The sequence below is a fragment of the Dromiciops gliroides genome, chromosome 1, assembly GCF_019393635.1.
Source record: "Dromiciops gliroides isolate mDroGli1 chromosome 1, mDroGli1.pri, whole genome shotgun sequence".
Lineage (NCBI taxonomy): Eukaryota > Metazoa > Chordata > Mammalia > Microbiotheria > Microbiotheriidae > Dromiciops > Dromiciops gliroides.
In genome coordinates, this window is record NC_057861.1 from 6,130,292 (window position 1) to 6,150,494 (window position 20,203).

At 52.3% G+C, this 20,203-nt stretch overlaps 1 protein-coding gene across 4 annotated transcripts in view; it reads left to right on the top strand.

The window, feature by feature from the left end:
- The window catches only part of CLTCL1 (clathrin heavy chain like 1), an 81,674-nt gene extending 61,527 nt beyond the window's left edge, over window positions 1–20,147 (top strand). The window contains exons 25-34 of one of the 4 annotated variants that reach the window (XM_044003687.1): window positions 1,587–1,754; window positions 1,849–1,998; window positions 6,924–7,055; window positions 7,416–7,526; window positions 8,123–8,293; window positions 14,507–14,728; window positions 15,259–15,279; window positions 18,268–18,343; window positions 18,870–18,909; window positions 19,283–20,147. In XM_044003687.1, the coding sequence (XP_043859622.1) occupies window positions 1,587–1,754; window positions 1,849–1,998; window positions 6,924–7,055; window positions 7,416–7,526; window positions 8,123–8,293; window positions 14,507–14,728; window positions 15,259–15,279; window positions 18,268–18,343; window positions 18,870–18,889 (1,071 nt within the window). In that variant the 3' untranslated portion in view covers window positions 18,890–18,909; window positions 19,283–20,147. The remainder of the gene's footprint in view (window positions 1–1,586; window positions 1,755–1,848; window positions 1,999–6,923; window positions 7,056–7,415; window positions 7,527–8,122; window positions 8,294–14,506; window positions 14,729–15,258; window positions 15,280–18,267; window positions 18,344–18,869; window positions 18,910–19,282) is intronic. The other 3 variants (XM_044003670.1, XM_044003696.1, XM_044003677.1) reach the window with 3 other exon arrangements.
- Window positions 20,148–20,203: the final 56 nt, after the last annotated feature.

Consider the following 20,203-nt stretch of genomic DNA (forward strand, 5'->3'; position numbering starts at 1 on the left):
AAGTCCCTGGACCACTGGCTCTGCAGAAAGCAGGCTGGTGGCTCTCAGCTTCCCTCCTTAGTCTGGAAGGCCGTGACGATCTTCTGCACATACGAGTTTATTTCCCAGTGTTTGCTTGAACTCAGAAAGGCAGCGTCCACACTTGAGAGCAGAGGTATTTTCAACACCTTTTTTAAAGTATGTTTTCTCAGATCAGGACTTCTTAACATGGCGTCCATGGGCAGATTTTAGGGTGTCCATGAACCTGGATGAGGAAAAATTACACCTTGATTTTCCCACACCTCTAACTAGAACTATTTCTTTGCATTATGAACGGAAGCAGCAAACCTCAGTGAGCTCCCCCAGGCAGCCCAAAGGGCCAGAGCTGCTGCGTGAGGGCAGCAGAAGCCGTGGCCCCCTCCCTTCCTCCAGCACAGACAGAAGTAGGCGCCCTGGGGCTCTTGGTGCCAACACCATGTAGGAGCTGGGACCCTCTAGAGCCTCGGGGTGTTTTCATTTCTGTCTGTGTCCTTTTTCATGGAACAGGATTTCATAGACTTACAAGTGTCACTAATCATCACTTGGTTCATTCCCTTACAATTAGTGACTCTGAGCACTTTTGTACAAAGGGTTTGATCTGTGCTTTGTTTCTTAGAGATGTATTTCCCTAAAAGGAGTCACAGACTTTAAAGCACACCATTAGTACCAGTGATTTTCATTGTCCTCAGCGGGTCCCCAGCTCCAAGGGTGGGTGTGCCCGGGTGAAGGGTGGGCTTTGCCCGCCTCTGCCTTGTGAAGACATCCCTAGGCAGGAGTTTTCCCCAACAGCCGAGTTAGATCGATGAAGGAAGCTCAGCAGACGCTGCATGAGAGGCCAGATTCTGCAGCCGCCTTCCTCTTCCCTCACGTTCACTCCAATTCCCGGGCATGGTAGAACCCACGCTCTTTCCTACTTTGGTCTGTTGGAGTTTGCCCGTGTTGAGCCAAACTAGCATCAGGTGACACCAGCCCTTATTGCCGCTGCTTTTTATTGGTCTCCTTCCTCCAGAGTTTACCCATTGATGGGTGAAGATTTCTCTGGCTGGTGTCTGGTTGGCCCCACATCCGGCCCCACCACTGCTTGTGCTTGTGCTTGGGTTTTTTTTGTTTTGTTTTGTTTTGTTGTTTTTTTTTTTTAAGTGAGGCAATTGGGGTTAAGTGACTTGCCCAGGGTCACACAGCTAGTAAGTGTTAAGTGTCTGAGGCCAGATTTGAACTCGGGCCCTCCTGAATTCAGGGTCGGTGCTCTATCCACTGAGCCACCTAGCTGCCCCTGTGCTTGGATTTTATTTAAAAGATGTCAGAGAATTATCTTGAGAGGAATTCTCCACAGGAAAGTGAGGGGAGTCCATTGACAGAGCTGGGGGTACCAAGGACTACCACATCAGGATCAGATGGGAGAGTCCCAGCCCTGCCCCCTGCCTGGTGACAGAGCCGGCACTGGGACCCAGGGTCACCAGCCTCTTCTCAGATTGTTCTCGCTGTGTGTAGAAGTGTGTTTGCTGTGAAGCGGCTTCTCGCAGATTTCAATTCACCATCCTAAGGGTGTCCTTATTCTTTCACCCCAGGATCGCGGCTATTTTGAAGAAGTGCTGGCCCTGCTGGAGGCCGCTCTGGGTCTGGAGCGGGCCCACATGGGGATGTTCACAGAGCTCGCTATCCTGTATTCCAAATTCAAGCCACAGAAGATGAGGGAACACCTGGATCTTTTCTGGTCCAGAGTCAACATTCCCAAGGTGAGGCTGCACCAGCGGTGGGGGCTGGGAGTGGGCACAGCTTCCTGGCCTGGGGCTTCACCCCGATCCTTGCTCTGCATGCCCTCCCCGACAGGTCCTGAGAGCCGCAGAGCAGGCTCACCTCTGGGCTGAACTCGTCTTCCTCTATGACAAGTACGAGGAGTATGACAATGCCGTCGCCACCGTGATGGCCCACCCCACAGAGGCCTGGAAAGAAGGGCAGTTCAAGGACATCATCACCAAGGTAATGTGCGCCCGCCCCGCACGGCGGCCTGGTTCTGACACCAATAGGATGCCGTCCCTCGAGCTGAAAGGGGTCCCAGAGAGCTTCTCACCCACCAGCGCTCGGCTCAGGGACCTGCCCTCCCCCCACAGCCTGTGCCCCTTTTTCTGTAGCTTCTCAGTGTTGAGAGGTGCTCCCATCTTTGCCAGCCTGCAGCTGTCACCCACTGCTCTTGGTTTTGTTCTTTGAGGCCAAGTAGAATTCAGTTCAGTTCACAAACACATCACGTAACATTCCGATGTGCCAGGCTTGCTTGAAAGGCTGAGAATTCAGAGGCTCTGGCCGCAGCAATTTATATTCTGCTTGGGAGCAGAGTGGGCGGGGCGGGGGCGCACAGCCAGTCTGTCCCTTTTCAGAGGCTTGAAGAACCTGTCATTAACCCGCCCCAGGACTAGGCCACTGCCTGTTTGGGTGCAGCCCTGGAGCTAAGAACAGTTTGTTTTTAAGTAAAGGCTTACAAAAACAGGCCCCGACTTAAATCCTTCATTTTGTGGAGATGAGCCTTTTGTGACCTGATGGCTTGGGCCTTCCCCCTCCTGGCCCTGCCCCCTGCTTAGCACGGCCATTCTCAGTGGATGCCCCCCGAGCTGAACACAGCGTTCCACTTGAGCTCTGACCATGACAGAGGCCCGTGGGACTTGTCCCACCCCTGCACTGGGGGACCATTCCTCTGCAGAGCCCAGGGGCCTTTTGCTGCCACATCTTCTCTTAGTTCACTCCAACTCCCAGAGTTTTCAGATTCTTGTCTACCCCTGGGCCTTCTGTCTCATCCCTGGGACGCCGATCTTCTTGAACCCACATGTGACTTTCATCTTACTAGATTTAGCCTGGTGTCGTAGCCTGACAAGCTAGTGTGGAATCCTGATAGTCTTAGGAATCCCTTCCAGCTTCATAGCACCTGCACATTTGAGAAACCTTTGACCACATTATTATTTTTTCATTTTATTTTGAGTTCCAAATATCCTCCTTTCCCTCTCCATTGAGAAGGCTTAGAAGCACACACCCGTCACAAACATGAAGCTATGTAACTTCAACATTAACCATGTTCCACCCTCTCCCTCCCCCCAAAAGAAGAAACAAGAAAAAAAAAGTATGTTTGAATCAGCACTGAGTGCATCAGTCCTCTCTGTTTTGCTGGGGGGGAGGGGGGAGTTGCATTTCATCTACAGCTTTGCTATAACGGCATGGAGACAAGCATCTTCCAGGCCCTGCACTGAGGATCCTTAGCCAGATCTGCTTCTTTGGGTCATTGCCATTCTTTCTGTCCCAAATCCAGCTGAGGAGGGCCCACCTCGCTCCATCTCCTGCACCAGAATGCTGTACTTTGGGATGGAGAAGTGATAAAAGGCAAATATTCCAGCCAGTTCTTGGAGATCTGTCTTTGGCTTTGGTTCACTTTTGTATTGTAGGGTTACTCACGGGTGGCTTTTTTCCTGATCATCCTTGTTTCCCACCTGTAAGTTAAAAATCCACCTACAAAGGCAGTGCTTTGGTCCCCTTGAGTCTTTCATGAAGCTAATAGACCTGGTTGAGATGAATGGGGTGGGCTGAACTCTACATTCAGTTCATAAATGGCAAAGCCCTGCTCCTGTTCTCGCCATCACCTGCCTGAGTCGTGGTCCTGAGGTGCTGAGTTCCTGCCAGTTGGGCATTCGCCACAACTCCACAAGCCCTAACAGCTGGCCGTGTGCCCAGCACGGAGGTCTCTTTTTCATGAACATAACTCACAGTGACTTGGTGGTGGCCAAGGGGGTGTCTGAACGGAGGAGGCAGCTCCGCTATCCCACAGTGGCTACAACAGAAATAAAAAAACATCCCAGATCAAATGAGATCAAGAAGTCGAGTGAAAAACCACTGCAACCGACCTTGTCCATCCCAGAGCTTCATAAAACATCCGAGAGGAGGCCCTTGGACAGTGGGAAATGAGGCCTAGTGTAAGAGCTGCTGTAGCACCAGAAAAAAGAGCCAGAGCCTGGCTGGGGGTCCTGTGGCCTCTGAGAGCAGTGCACTCTTAATACTATTTTTTTTTTTTTTTGGTGAGGCAATTGGGGTTAAGTGACTTGCCCAGAGTCACACAGCTAGTAAGTGTCAAGTGTCTGAGGTCAAATTTGAACTCTGGTCCTCCTGGCTCCAGGACTGGTGCTCTATCCACTGCGCCACCTAGCTGCCCCGAGCAGTGCGCTCTTACAGGAGATAATGGGAAGTGTCGGTGACCAGTCCTATGGACCTCACTCTGCCTGGGCACCCGAGGACTCAGAGGGCCCCAAAGACCCGACCTCTGAGCTTCTGTGCAAGGCAGCCTTTGAGAGGTGGAGCAGGGTGTCTGACCAAGGCTGGGCAGAGAAGCGGGGAAGTCATGACAACAGAACATTTATTAAGTGTTTCCTGTGGGGAGCATCTGGGAGCCGATTGTAAGGCAATGCCTGCTCACAAGGAACTTGCATCCTAAGGGGGAAGGTGGCAGCATCCAGAGAGTCCTAGTGTGGGTAAGAGGAAGCCAGAGCCAGACAGGGAGAGTCTGGGTGCTGCCCACAAGAGGGGACGTGAGATGGAGAGCTCCAAAAGGAAGAGACGGAGGCAGCTTCGAGCCCGGAAGAACATGCCCTGCCACACTGGGCATCCCTGGGGCACTCGGGGCTGTAACACGTTCCCAAGGGAAGCACCTGAGCTGAGTGGGAGGTCTGAGAAAGCTGCAGAGGCGCAATTACCTGGATCCTGGTGGTGCCCCGAGAAGTGGAAACCTGTGTCTGTCCTCAGGTTCAAAGACGGGGAGGAAGAGGGCCCAAGTAGAGAGGGTTGGCCCCTCCTCTGTGCCAGGTGCTAGGGTGACAGAGAAAGGCCAGGGGGCATCCCTGCCCTCGGGGAGGAGGTGGCACGCAAAGAGCTGCATCCAGAGAAGCTCCGGAGCTCTTGGGGAAGCAGGGGCTTTAACTGGGGAGGCCTGGCAGTGGTCATTGATAACGTGTGTGGTTGGGAGGCGGAGGGTGTCTGTGGAACAGCCGGGAGGCTGGGGTCCCGAGAGCAGGGAGAACATGGTGGAGGCCATAGGGAGCCCCTGGAGTTTATGCTGTAGTGAGGTGGCACCCCACTTTAGTACCCACACTTTAGGACAGTCACTTCAGAATGCAGTGATCAAGGCATGAGGTGGTGAGGGCCTGCACCAGGACGCTGGACGTGACAGGAGAGAAAGGGGGTATTCAGGACATGCTCTGAAGGTAGAAATGCAGGGCTTGGGGGCCGAACAGAGAAAGGAGGGAGAGGGGACAAAAATGACTTGGATAATAGGACTGGTGACAAAAGGAAGGAGAGAAACATTGATGAAGCACGTGGCAGGCAGTGTGCTGAGCACACCAGGACAAGGGCCGTGCCTGCCTTCGAGGAGTTTATATTCTAGTGGGGGAAGACAACTGACCCAGAGGAATGATGGGACCCGATGCTGGGGCAAGGTTCATGAAGGCTGCCTGGGGCCACTCCTTAAAGCCAAAGCCCCCAAGGGACCCACCAATGTGGGGGCAGGGAGCAGGCCTTGCAGAGGTTTAGTCTGGGTTGAGAAGGCCCTAGAGGTGGCCGAATGTCCCGCTGTGAGGAGGCCTCCAATGCCGTGGGACGTTCAGGATGAGACTGTGACAGGCAGTTAGAGTTGTTTACTCTTACAGTCGGGAACAGGGCTGGAAGGAGAGTGAAAGCAAGACAAACTTGGAACACAGTATGAGGGGAGCTAGCAGTGGAAGATCCTGCCTGCCTGCCTGCCTTCTGCACCAAATAACAAAAGGGTCAGACACGAGCACGTGCGTGTTTGCGTGTGTGTGCGCATACACACACACAGAAAGAGACCAGAGTCAGAGAAGGGGCGAGGATGTAGGGGAGGAAGAGGGTCACATCATGCCAAGGAGGCAGTAAGTGCAGGCCAGACTCACTTGAGGTTTAAAGCCTGAAGCAGGGATTAAAAGGATAAATAAGAAAAGCAGAGAACCGAGAAGGAAAGAAGCACCTTCCCAGGAGGAATGGCTGGACAAAGGGTGTTTGTGTGCCAAACCCCAGAGCCTCCTGAAGGGCTTGGCTGGGGCGGGGCGTGAGCAGAACCAGAACGACCCTGTGCACACTAACAGCCGCATTGGCAAGAGGGCCCGTCTGAGCGGCTGCAGTTCTAGAGGCTGAGGAAGCCCGTTTCCTGCCGCCCAACTCGCAGGGTGGAGAGATACGGCCTTCTGGACATGGCCCGCGGGTGGGGATGTTTTTCTCTCCTCTACTTATTTTTTCCAAGGGTTCTTCTTTCATTTGTGGGGACAGGACTTTGGCAGGGAAGATGGGAATGGTGATGCATAAGAGGGAAGAAAGAAAAAGAAATTGAAGAGAGGCACCGCTCCTCCTGCCTCCTGGCTCCCCTGGCTCCTTCCTCTTCTGCCAGAGGCTTGTCCTTTGGACCCCACTGCTAGCACCTTCCCTCTGAGATCCCCCTGGTTTCCCCCGTCCGTGTGTCTTGTGTATGTCACTGTCTGCGTGTTATCTTCCCCAGTAGGATGGGGACTATTTGAGGGCAGGAACTGTCTCTAACCTTTCTTCGTGCCTCCAGCGTTTGACGTAGTAAGCATTTAATAAATATGTGTTGGCTAAGATTATTCAGAAAGAAGCCCAGACTTGGAAAAAAGTAACGTGTTCGATTACATAGTTGAAAAACACAAGCTTCTGAGTCGTGGTTTCCCATACAGTCCTTTTTGTTAGACTTGGTATGTGGGAAGCCTTTTTTCTTCCGTGTTCGAGTTCCAGTTTTAAAAATGGAAGTCCTTTGTATCCTCCCCTTGTTTCTGTTGGGTCTTGGCTGTGCCCTGGCTGCGCTCTCCTAGCCCTCAAAGCCACACTAACCTTTGCCTCGCTGACCTGCCCAGGTGGCCAACGTGGAGCTGTACTACAAAGCCCTCCGCTTTTACTTGGATTACAAACCCCTCCTGATCAATGACCTCCTGCTGGTTCTCTCGCCCCGCCTGGATCATACCCGTACTGTCAGCTTTTTTTCAAAGGTGAGTGTACCAAAGCCTGTGGACAGAATTACCCTGAGAAATAGCCTGAAGGGGGCGCTCTCTCACCCAGCAAGGAACGAGAGCTGGGGGAGAAGGGGGTATTTGTACCTAAAGGCTCCTACCCAACATCTCACTGATGCTCTTGTCTCGAGGCCAGTATGTTATCGCATATCAGTTATCGAAATGCTATAGGTGAGAAGGAGTTCAAGCCCCCTCCTCTGAGATTTCTGTTGAGGTAGATAGCCCACCTCCTGCAAATCAAAGGTCTCCTGGCCTGGGTCCTGGTGCCAGCTCCACAGCGGGGGATGGTTCTAAGCTCAATCACTTGATTTTTCAGACTTTTTCCCCCTCATCTGGTAGGTGAATCAGCTTCCTCTGGTGAAACCTTACCTACGCTCAGTCCAGAATCACAATAATAAGGGAGTAAACGAGGCTCTTAACAACCTGCTGACTGAGGAAGAGGATTACCAGGTCAGTTGGCTGGCAGAAAACCCTGGTCCAGAACGCCCCTTCGTGTCCTCCTCCCCCTTTGACGTGGCTGACAGGCCCGTGGCAGCCCAGTATGGTACTGGTTTGTGGTGGTTCGTTTCTGAGCTGAAGGGGAGTGCCGTACTTTGTTGCCGGCATCCTGGGGCCGGGGCTGCGGCAAGGGCTCCTGTTACTGTGACTGGGGGCCCCGCTGGCCCTGGGCCAGCATCAGAGTCAATGGGCCACTGAAATCCTCTGGAGCCCTGCAGCCTTGAAGCGACTCTGGGCTCTCAGTACAGAGCCAGTGCTGCTTTTCACAAGCACCGGCACGCTTCCCTGGGAGCTGGTGGGCTTCCTCCCCTCAGGAACAGAAGGAGCATTCGGTGTTGCACACTCGGTGTAACACTCTCCAGGCTGCTGGTGTCAGCCCCGGCTTCTTCCTCCCACCCATGGCCAGCACTTAGCACCGTGCCTGGCACACGGGAAGGGGTCTAATAAGTGTTGAGTGATCGATTGGCCCCGGGGGTCACCTCCAAAAAAAAGATTGATCGTAGTCTGTGGGTCCCAAAATGCTCATCTGCCAGGTCTGCCTTCCCCAGGGCTTGAGAGCATCTATTGATGCTTATGACAACTTCGACAACATCAGCCTGGCCCAGCAGCTGGAGAGGCACCAACTGATGGAGTTCAGGCGGATTGCAGCCTACTTGTACAAAGGCAATAACCGATGGAGACAGAGTGTGGAGCTCTGTAAGAAAGACCATCTCTACAAGGTCGGTGCCTCACCTTCTGAGCCCCTCTCTAATTGGTTTTATAAGGGCCACTTCTTTTGCCTATGCCCACATGACCCTTCTGGGCAGGGCTGCTCAGAAAGAAGGTAGAGGGGGTGGCGAGGCACTCACTGCTGGGCGAGAGGTGCAGTTGCTTGGTGATATCTTGTCTGGGGCTCATTCATCATGCTGTGATAGGCTCCATTTCTCAGCATCCCCTTGGCTTACAGCCCAGATTGGGTTAGGTGGGATCCATTGGACCTCGTGAACCACTCCAACACCACTGATGGATGAAGGGCTGACGTGGACTGAGCAGGTTTGACTGTTGTTGGGTGAATCTGCTCTAGGCTCTTCTGCCAGAGCCATCCCTTTCACTGTTTGCTTTTGTTTTTGTTTTTTGCTGGCCAGTGAGGGTTAAGTGACTTGCCCAAGGTCACACCGCTAGTAAGTGTCAAGTATCTGAAGCTGGATTTTAACTCAGATCCTCCTGAATCCAGAGCTGGTGCTTTATCCACTGCACCACCTAGCTGCCCCCCGCCCCCCCATCCCTTTCACTGTTTGCTTTTGGTTTGGTTTTGATTTTTGGTGTTGTTTTTTTTTTTTTAGCAACAAACATATTATTTTTTCCAGTTACATGTAAGGGTAGTTTTCAACACTCATTTTCATAAAATTTAAAGTTCCAAATTTTTCTCCCTCCCTCCCTCCCTTTCCTCTCCCCTCCACAAGATATGTACAATCCACAGGTGTTCTTTTTGTCAGTTCTTTCTATGGGGGTGCATAGTAAGCTTCCTCATTAGTTCCTTGGGATTGTCTTGGATCATTGCACTGCTGAGATTACTTAAGTCATTCACATTTGCTTCTTGAACAATACTGCTGTCACTATGCACAATGTCCTCCCAGCTCTGCTCACTTCACTATACATTGATGTTCATTAGTCTTTCCAGGTTTTTCAGGAATCATCCTGTTTGTCATTTCCTGTAGCACAAGACCATTTCACTACAATCATATAGCACAGCTTTTTCCATCATTCCTCAATTGATGGACATTCCCTTGATGCTCAATTCCTAGCCTCCACCAAGAGTTGTTATAAATATTTTTTGTACAATTTTCCCCCTTTTCTCTTTTTCATGATTACTATTGTTAACTGTTTCCCTTCCATCCTATTCCCTTCCCCATGATATTTATTCTATTATCCATCTTTTTCATCCTGTCACTCTTCAAAAGGGATTTGCTTCTCTCTGTCCCCTCCCCCCCTCTGCCCTTCCTTCTTTTGCCCCTCTCTCTTTATCCCCTTCCCCTACTATTTTCCTGCAGGGTTAGAGAGATTGAGTGTGTACATTATTCCCTCCTTGAACCAATTCTAATGAGATTGAGGTCTTTGAGCCAATTCTGAAGAGTGTTAGGCTCATTTACTGCCCAGGTTAAATAGATTACTCTGCCCAGTTGGGTGTGTCTGTTAGTCCCTAGGTCATTGAGCCTTTTCTGATGAGTGTAAAATTCATTTACTGCCCTGCTCCTCTCCCATCTCTTCCCCCACTCCATAAGCCTTTTCCTGTTTCTTTCATGTAGGATTTCACCTCTGCCCTTCCCCCTCCCCCAGTGCATTCCCTTCACCCCTCAATTGAACCCTAAAGATGTCATCACCTAGCTAGGTGACACAGTGGACAAAGCATCCCCCCTGGACCCAGGGGGATCCCAGCCAAAACCTGGCCTCAGACACAAGACAGTCGCCCACTGTATGACCCCAGGTATGTCCCCCAGCTCCAATTTTTTATGGTTCTCTAGGGTCTTGTATTTGAAAGTCAAATTTGCCATTCAGTTCAGGTCTTTTCATCACAAATATCTGAAAGTCTTCTTTTTCATTGAAGTTCCATTTTTTCCACTGAAAGATTATGCTGAGTTTTGCTGGGTAGGGGATTCTTGGTTGTAATCCCATTTCCTTTGCCCTTTGGAATATCATATTCCATGCCCTCTAGTCCTTTAATGGAGAAGCTGCTAGATCTTGTGCTATCCTGACTGGGGCTCCACGGTACTTGAATTCTTTCTTTTTGGCAGCTTGCAATATTTTCTCCTTGACCCGAGAGTTCTGGAATTTGGCTATAATATTCCTAGGAGTTTTCTTTTTGGGATCTCTTTCTGGAGGTGATGGGTGGATTCTTTCAATTTCTATTTTAGCTTCTTCTTTAGAATTTCAGGGCAATTTTTCCTGAGAATATCTTGTAAGATGGTGTCTAAGCTCTTTCCTTGATCATGGTTTTCAGGTAGACCAATAATTTTCAAATGATCTCTCCTGGACCTATTTTCCAGGTCAGCAGGATTTCCCAGAAGATATTTCACATTGCCCTCTATTTTTTTATTCATTTGGATTTGCTTTATTGTGTCTTGATTTCTCATAAAGTCACTGGCTTCCATTTGTTCAATCCTAATTCTTAGGCAATTATTTTCATCAGAGAGCTTTTGTACCTCCTTTTCCACTTGGGCAATTTGACTTTTCAAGCTGTTGACTTTTTTCTCATGTCTTTCCTGCATCACCCTCATTTCTCTTTCCATTTTTTCCTCTACCTCTCTAACTTTATCTTCAAAGTCCTTTTTGAGCATCTCTCTGGCCTGAGACCAATTCATATTTTTTTCTGGGAAGCTTTAGATATAGGGACCCTGATATTGACATCTTGCTCTGAGGGTGCCCCTTGGTCTTCCTTGTTACTGAAGAAACTTTCTATGGTCCTCACCTTTCTCTGTTGGCTCATCTTGCCTTTCTTTTACTTGACTTTTAGCTCCTTAAAGTGGGGCACTGTTTCCAGGCTGCAGTATCCCAAGCTTCAGGAGGTCCCAGGTGGTATGATTTAAGGAGAATCGGGTTCTTCACTAGCCTGGCCTGTTCCCTGGTCCTAGATGACCCCAGACCAACTTGCCAATCAACCAGCCTTGTGTGTTGTGGTTGTTAGCTCCAACGAGCCTGTGCCCCTCCCCCACCTGGGCCACTGCTACTCGAGCCTACCACCTGGTTCTCAGCAGGGGGGTAGAATCCAATTTCTGCCTTAGCACCAGCAGAGACCCCTGTAGTCTCCCCCCTGCCCAGGGCTCAGCCCACTCACCAGACTGTGAGCTTAGTTCCAGACAACACTGGTGCTTCAGCTGATTCAGAGGCTCTGGGGGTCTCCTTCTCTGGTGAGGCCTTCCTGGGACTGGATCTGTGTCAGGCTGACTGTGAGGTTGGGCCGACTCCTGTATCAGCACAGCAACTCCCTCCTTCTGACCTTCCAAGCCGTTCTTGGTTAGAAGATGATTTCAAGGGCAGCTAGATGGCGCAATAGATAGAGCACCGGCCCTGGATTCAGGAGGACCTGAGTTCAAATCTGGCCTCAGACACTTAACACTTACTAGCTGTGTGACCTTGGGCAAGTCACTTAACCCCAATTGTCTCACTTTAAAAAAAAAATTATTTCAGCACATTCTTCTGTGAGTTTTGCTGCTCTGGGCATTGTCCTATGGCATTATTTGGATGTGTTTTGGAGAGATCATGTCATGAGTTCGAGAGCTCACTGCCTTTCCTCCACCCCGGCAGTCCCATGTCTGTATTTCTTAAGAGACATCTCCTTTTCACTGTTAAAGGAAAGCTGGGATGGGAAAGAGAAGGGTTTGCCTGGTTTGTATTTTGTGCTGTCTGAATACAGCCGGGACTGAGCACCTGAAAATGCCTTTGCTGTCCAGACGCTCAGCCCTGCAGCTCCCCACTGAGCATCCCTGGCTCTTCCTCGTAGGAGCCACTCTGTGGGGGTGCTTCATTCTTGTATGGTTTTAGATGGAATCATTAAGACCGATGCCACGCAGGCCACAACTCACCCTGACAGACTGAATGTTACCTTGCAAATGAAGCGCCCTGTGGTCACCGTGCGCCAGCCAAAGCAGTGACATGAGCATCTAAGTGCAGCATCTCATTGAAAATGGTCTGGAATGCAGCTGCAAGCAGAGCTTCCCTGGTGCCCATTGGGCAGGAGCCCCTCACAAAGCGCCCTGAGAGGTGGTGGTCCGGGAGTGCCTCAGGCCTGTTTGTTATCTCGCTTGGTTTGCGGCAGCTTCATATTTGAACAAAAGGAGCTCAGTGTGTAAGAATGCCCCCCCCGCCCCCCCCCCACACACACATACACGTGCCTGATGGGACCAGGGCAGGGGTGTGGCCTCTGCTAGCCTCCCCAGAGCCTGTCTCACCCATCAGGATTACACGGCCACCCTCTCCACTCCAGGCTTCTGCCTGCAGAGCCCCAGCCCTTCAGTTTCAGGCCCGTGCTCAGTCGCTTGAAGTCTTCACACAACAGTGATGTTGGAATGGTCTTAGCTCTTGCCCTGTCCAGCCCCACAATCTGTTGCCTTGGCTTTTACTCACATACCAACTGGGTCCATCACCAATGAACATCATGGAGTCTTAGCTGGGCCCTCACAGCAGCAAAGCAAGCCTTTTGCTCCCCTCCTCACTTCCTCCACAGCATCTCTTCTGGTCCTTTCCATCCCTTCTCAGCCCAGAACCTGGCCTCGTAGTTTGCTGAAAAAACACTGAGGCCATTCCCTAAGACCTCCCTCTTCTCCCTCCCTCTGCACATCATGTCTCTCAGATGCTGTCCCCCAGCATTGATTGACGCCCCCTCTTCCATCCTGGCTTCTCCGGCAGACTGCCCCCCCACTTATCTCCTGCCTGCAACCATGCCCACATCTCCCTCACCCTCAAAATGTTGTTTTTCTGATTATCTCTCTTAACGAAGTCTATTTTTGCTTCTGCTTTGTCTGAAGTCATGATTGCCTTCCTGCCCTCTTCACTTCAGCTGCTGCATAATAGATGGCTCCAGCCCTTTATTTTTACTCCATGTGACTTTCTGTTTCAAGTGTGTCTCTTGTAAACAACATATAGTTTTCATCCATTCTGCCTTCTGCTTCCATTTTATGAGTGAGTTCATCCCCTTCACATTCACAGTGATGATTACCAAATGTGTATTACCCTCCAACCCACTTTATTCTGTTTAGTCTCTTTTGTCTTTCCCTTTTCAAAAGCTTATTTTGCTTCTAACAGCTGTTTCCCTTAATCTCTCCTTCCTTTTATTATCCCTCTTCCTGCCGGCCTCCCACCTTCTCTTATCCTCTGACTCTCCTATTTCCCTATTGATCCCAATATAGTTGCATTTCTATACTATATACACTACTGGGTGTGAGTACATAAGTCTATATGGATGGATGGTTATGTGTATGTGTGTGTGTGTGTGTGTGTGTGTGTGTATATATATATATATATATATATATATATATATATATAGAGAGAGAGAGAGAGAGAGAGAGAGAGAGAGAGAGTGTGTGTGTGTGTGTGTGAGAGTCTTCTCTTTTGAACCATTTCTGATGAGGGTGAGGCTCAAGCATTGCCCTCCCCCATTTTCCCCTCCAAATGAAAGGTCTTCATTACAAGTCTCTTTTATGTGAGAACAATCTCCCTACTCTACTTCTCTCTTGCCCCTTTACCCAGTGCAGCCCTCTTTCTCACCCCTTCATTTTTTTCTAACTCATCCCAACCTCATTGACTCACACCCATGACTTCTGTCCATGTAAATTCCTTTTAATTGCCCTAATGATGGTAAAGTTCTTAGGAGTTACGTGTATCATCTTGCCACATAGGAATGTAAACAGTTTAACCTCATTGAGACCTTTGTAATTTCTCTTCCATGTTTACCTTTTTGTGATTCTCTCGAGTCTTGTGTTTGAATGTCACATTCCCTGTTCAGCTCTGATCTTTTCCTCAGGAATACTCGAAAGTCCTGTATTTCGTTCTCTGTCCATTTCTTTCCTGTGAAGTTTTGCTGAATACTCAGTTTTGCTGGATCAGTTATTCTTCATGGCAGTCGTAGCTCTTTGCCTTCTGGGATATTGTATTCCAAGCCTTCTGCTCCTCTGATGTAGAAGCTGCTGCCTCTGGGGTGATCCTGGCTCCACAGCTTCTGAAGTGTTTCTCTCTGGATGCTTGCAGCCTTTCCTCCTTGCCCCAGGAGCTCTGGAGTGTGGCGATCATATTCCTGGGGGGTCTCTTGCAGGGGTGATTGGTGGCTTCTCTCCACTTTTCCTTATGCTTTCTGTGGTGCCCAGGCACTTTCTCTGGCGCACGATCACACTCATAGGTGGTGCCCGTGCTGCCAGGGTGGCCGGCACCTCGCCCCCTCCTCACCAGTTGTCCCTCTGCAGGATGCCATGCAGTATGCAGCCGAGTCCAGGGACGCCGAGCTGGCTGAGGGCCTGCTGCAGTGGTTCTTGGAGGAAGGCAAACGGGAGTGCTTTGCCGCCTCTCTCTTCACCTGCTACGACCTGCTGCACCCTGATGTGGTCCTTGAGCTCTCCTGGCGGCATGGCATCATGGACTTGGCCATGCCCTATTTTATCCAGCTTATGAGGGAGTACCTTAGCAAGGTAAGTGTATCTTGCGGGCATCCCTCTGACCTCTGGGGGGTTGCTTGGGGCCGGGTGGGCTCTTCTTAATTCCCCAGACCTTGGAGAGATGGGTCATCCACACCCCCAGTTCTTTACTGATTATTTGGAGCAAGGTTGGAGCAGAGGAGGATTTTGGCCACTACCCTCCCTCTTATAGACTTCATGGCATGCATGGTGGCCTTCAGAGGGAACAAGAATTCAGCACGTATTGAAGTCCTTTGTACGTGCAGCATGGGCTGTCCCCCGTTCTTTTTCTTAATCTTATGAGCAAAGTGTGGTTTCTGTGACCCCCAGACATTGGAGCCAGCCGTCTTTGAACCAGAGGGATAGAAAGACAAGGAATGAGCTGGGGTGGGGCGGCGCTCATAGGGATGGTCAGAACTGCCTGACAAGGCGGCTGGGGCTAGGGCTGTGGGCTCCTTTGTGGCTGGTCCCCCCCCCCCCGCAGGGTAGCTCATTTTCCTTGTCCTCTGAGACTTCAGATACTACACTCTTGACTTTTCTTGCAGGTGGATGGGCTGTTGAATAAGGTGACAGTCTCTGCTTTTCACTTTCCTCATTGCTCTTGTCCATCCATGCAGACATGCCTAGGAGTCTGTCTCAGAAGCCTAGTGATAATTGCTGCTGCCAGGCCAGCTGTGCCATCACTGTAGATGGCTTTTGTCATTTCTCATTGTTTGAGAAAGGCCACCCCCTGGCAGGAATTACCTGAAAATCCAATCGGCCCCTATGTGTTTACACTCTCAGAGAATGGGTGCCAGCTATTGGGCAACATGTGGGTGTCTACACGTGCGCTTCCCATGGGTGTTCTGAGCCAGGCTCTTAGTGGAAGCTGCTCTGGACTGATTGGGGCCACTCCACATTGAAAAGGCCCCCCCACCCCGAGGGCACACAGAGCTCATTAACTCAGCACGTGCCCAGGACCAGGCTTTGACCCTCCAGGGAGGTGCTCAGGACGACAGGTCACGCTGACAGCCTCATGCAGCTTTGATGGCCTATGCTGGACATGGGGCCTGATGGGAAGAGCTCCAGAGAGGGTGGGGCTGGGAACCTGGGGCCAGACAGAAGCCCTGCTGTCTGCCCCCTTGGTGACCTCAGTGTCCTCTGATGTGACAAGTAGGTGTTAGAACTGGGAGAGAGGGTGGGACGGAGGCTGATGAGGCAGCCGCTCTGGGTGTGGGGAGGCCACAGGCATTGTTCCTTACAACAGCCTTATGAGACACATAGGGCAGGAATCGGCCCTATTTTTTAGATGAGCTGCATGTGATTTGTGCACCAAGGGGGCTGGGGGCTGGCCACGGCCCCCATCTCTTCTATAAGAGGGCTGAATTCACTCTCACAACAAAGACTCAATGATGGCAGGAGGGGGAGGGGGTGGGGACAACACAGCTGACCCCCCACTTGCCCTTGGCATTGGTTGGGTTTGCAAGTGAGCACCATGGAGTGACCTTTCCCTGCTGATGGGTAGATACAGACCCTTCCCCGGCCGCACTAACTGCGTGTTCATGCATTAACCCTAGGCAGTATGGCTTCTGTAGAAGGGCCTGAGTGTCCTGTCTCCTAAGGGTCTGTGTAACATGAAAGCAATGTCTTTTCTGGGGACTCCCAGCACTCTTTGTGCCTCAAGGTAGTGGTCACTCTCTTCAAGAACGTGAAATGAACTCAGGCAGAAAGCTTCGGCAGAATCTATTGCAGAGGGGGAGCAGGTACTCAGCCCCAGGGTTCCCCAGCCTTTCTGCTCCTCTGCTGGCCACTTCCCAGCAGGACATGCCATCCTGCTGGGGCTGCCACTACCACTACCACATTCTAGGCCACCAATTAAAATGCTGCTGTGAGCACGATGCAGGGGGGCAGCCCCCTTTCCAGATAGAGTGTGCCGCTCCAAATGGGGTGAGCGGCCCCCATGGACCTGCCCCTTGGTGCCCACCTCGGGCATCCTCACTTCTCTCATGACCATGTCTCATGGCCTCCTTGGTCCAATGGACACAGGGCTCTGCTCTGGGCTTGGGTCAGTTCCATGTTCTCTGCCCTTCCCAGAGCAGATGTCATTGGGCTTCCTGGGAAGACAGTCCCCACAAACCCCATGAGTTGGACCAAGGACGAGCATGTGTTGGAATGTGGTCATTCAGGTGCAGAAAGCATAGAGGCTTCCCCAGCTGAGTCTTTAACCTTGTTAGGGAAGTCCTGCCCCAGTCAGTAATGGGCTGGAGGGGAGCGGGCTTGGGAGAAGGAGGCCTTAGGAAGAGGCAGTGAGTGACAGGAGGCTTTCTGCCACCCTGCCACCAGAGGGCAGTGGAAAGCAGGCCAGGCCTGCGCCCTCCCCTCCCTGGATAGGAGTGTCCAAGTTCCTTTTTTTCCAGTCAGCCTTGAGCTCTGGGCACTTGGACGCAAGCATAGGCAGCACCCAGAGAATCCTTGATCGGAAGCCCAAGGAGCCGGGTTTGAATCCTGTCTTCATGATTAATTGGCCAGGCCTCGGGCCTCAGTCTCACACCAAAGAGCTGGCAGGGTTGGAGCAGACCCCCCAAGCTCATTTCTCTGGGACCTGTGCCAGCCAGGGCCAGTGTGGTGGAGGGTGCCAGTGGGGCCGTCTCATTCTCCTTCCTTGTTCTATGCCCATGCCAGCTAATGCCTGCTGCCCTTGTAGTGACACTGTGATGCTCCATTGGAGTCCTCAAACAGCCGTAAATGTCTCCTCCTCCCTCCACCGAGGTAGAGTGTGGGAGCCATCCTGGAAGTGGGGTCTGGGAGATCCTGAGCCCTGGTGCCGGTAGGCACGGGAAGTGACCCAATGGCTTTCACTAAATGCTTGGAAGGTGGGGGGTGGGGCCCAGGGTTCTCTGCCTCCTGGCGGCAGAGATGGCTTCTGTGCCATGGGAGAGGGCGAGCCTAGACAATGAGCGCCCTAGCAGACAGGGCAGAGGAGCCTCGCCTGGTCCTTGTCTGTCTTGTCCCAGGACTGGCCCAAGTATGCAAGGTAATGGACGGGCTTGGGGCCACAGTGGCCTCCTGAGACCTAGAAGGACTCGCTCCACAGTGAGGACACCCTGGCCCTTTGGCAGAAGTCATAGGGTAGGGGCACAGCACCGGAAAGCACTTGTGTGCTCCCTCCCTTCTTCCCAAGGAAGGACATTCTCCTGATGCCCAGAGACGCATTCTTGGAATTCGTGTGAGCATTCCCATGCCTCCTGGGTTTGTTTGCGGCCTGGACGCACAAGTCTGACCCTGGACTGTTCTCATCTCTCCTCATTACTTAGGGACACGGCCCCAGAAAGCTGTGGCAGCCACGGCCTTGAGAACTGTCAGTGGTGGGGTCGGGACCTCTGCACTAACCTGGGCTTAAGTAACCTGGCAATGAAAACCCAGCTGCCTGTTGGTCACACTCCCCCAGCGTGTGGGGCCTGCAGGCTCTAATTTCAGACGCGCCACCTTTGGAGAGGGGGCTGACGGGGTGCGGTGGTGCTGGCCCAGGCCCACCCACAGCTCACTCACCCTGGTCCTTGTCTCTTGCCTCCCAGGTGGATAAGCTGGACGCTTCGGAGAGCCTGAGGAAAGCCGAGGAGCAGGGCGTGGAGCCCACGCCCATCGTTTTTGGTAGGTGAGGTTGGCAGGGGTGGTGATGAGGCTCCCCCTTGTTTTAGAAAGCAGTCGAATGCTTGCTTCTTGTGCTGCAGCCCTAGATGCTTCTGGGTGCTGTCAAATGAGAATGAGGGCGTGGGGGGGGTGTCGGGCTTGCCAGCAGAGGAGGAAAGAAGCAAATGAGTTTTCCCAGGGCACATGTGAGCTCCCAGCTGCCGGCTGCTGCAGACTGGCCCGTGCGGCCTGCCCTGTAGTTGTGACTAGTGCTTCCCTGAACAGGAGCCCAGCTCAGGCAGCACTGGCCCTGAGGCCAGAGCCCTGGCTCTCCTTGCCGGCCCTTGCTGCAGCATCCCTTCCCCCCAGTCTCTGATGTTTGCTGCTGCTGAGCCGGTGCAGCTGGAGCCTTGGGCTCTGCCCGCGACATGCTAACCAATGCCTTAGGAGGCCAGCGTGTGCATGGAGCCTGGGACCGGGGTGCTGCCAGTGTGCTGGGGGTGCAAGCGTCTACAAGGTCGTTGAAATGTGCATCTGATTTTTTTAGATTTTGATGGGCACGAATGATACACAGTTGATTCGCCTAAGTAAGTGCCACATTCCCAGCACTGGCTTTGATTGCAAGAAAGCAGCTCATCTCCCAGGACAGCCGGGGCTTGGCAGGTGTCCCCACTGCCCTGAGCTTCCAAGCACCGGCTTTCACAGTGGCTTAACAGGCCCATTGAGACCAGGCCCAGTTTGGCAGCAGAGCCTCTTGGGACATGCTGCCAGCCAGATGCCACAGCTGGCGGGGGCTCTTCCAGAGCCCTCGGCCCGTCTGCCATATGGAAGCCCCCTCCCCCCAGGGTTGCCACGGCCCCCACCGGGAGCTGTTCCTGTACCCTGGCTAGACCCAGCAGCCTCTGCTTGTGTGCGGCTTCCCCATCTGAACCACCCGCCTTCTCCCTCTCTCTCTTCTAGGCCAGCAGCTGATGCTGACGGCAGGCCCCACACCTGGAGCTTCTCAATCCAATTTTTCTTACGGATACACAGCTCCAGGATTCACCCAGGCGCCTGTTTACAGTTTCAACTTGTAAAGGGGCCCCTGGGGGCCCCTCTGAGGAGCGTGCTGCCATCCAGAGGCCCTTGGTGCCTATTTATTTGTGCTGACCCTCTTCAGACTGCCTCTGCGCAGGGACCGTTCCCAAGCTGTCACTGTTGCAGTGCCTGGCCCTGTCCTACAGGGACCGCAGCAACCTAGCCAAAATGGGAAGGCCAGCGGCCCCTTCCCACCTTACGGTCCCAGGACCCCCAGGAGGTAGGGGGCCGGTGCAGCGGCTCTGTGGGCGTGAAGCCGCACCCAGGGTGGATGAGCTCAGAATTCGTTTCTGTCACATTTCCTGGGGACATGGGACACTCACTGCCTTATCTGCCTTGGTTCCTTCTCGGCCTTGGTTGTGGTGTGTGAATGCCTGGGGATGCCAAGTCTGAGGGCTGCAGGAAGACCTGGAGGGAGCCCCTGGGGGCCTCACTCAGGAGAGCAAAGATCATTTCTGGAGGTGTGTCGGGATGAGCAAGTCGTATTTTCTGGAGGGGACAGTGGGTCGAGAAGGTGCCACATCTGTCACACAGGCCTTAGGGACCCCAGAGCTCCTGGTGCCCAAAGGCTGCCTCTGCCTGGGCACCAGGGTCACCTGGAGGTCACATGCCAACAGGGTTGTTGTTTTGTGCCCCTCTTCAAACACACTTATACCATTAACATAGGATATCCTGGAGATAGAGAAGTGCATAATTTATGGTTATGAATCTTGTGCTAATCATGAGTATTAAAGGCTGTTATAACTAAGCCAGATGGTGTGGTGTCTGTGCTGGGCAGGCTGGCGGACTGCTGATGCCCCTTTG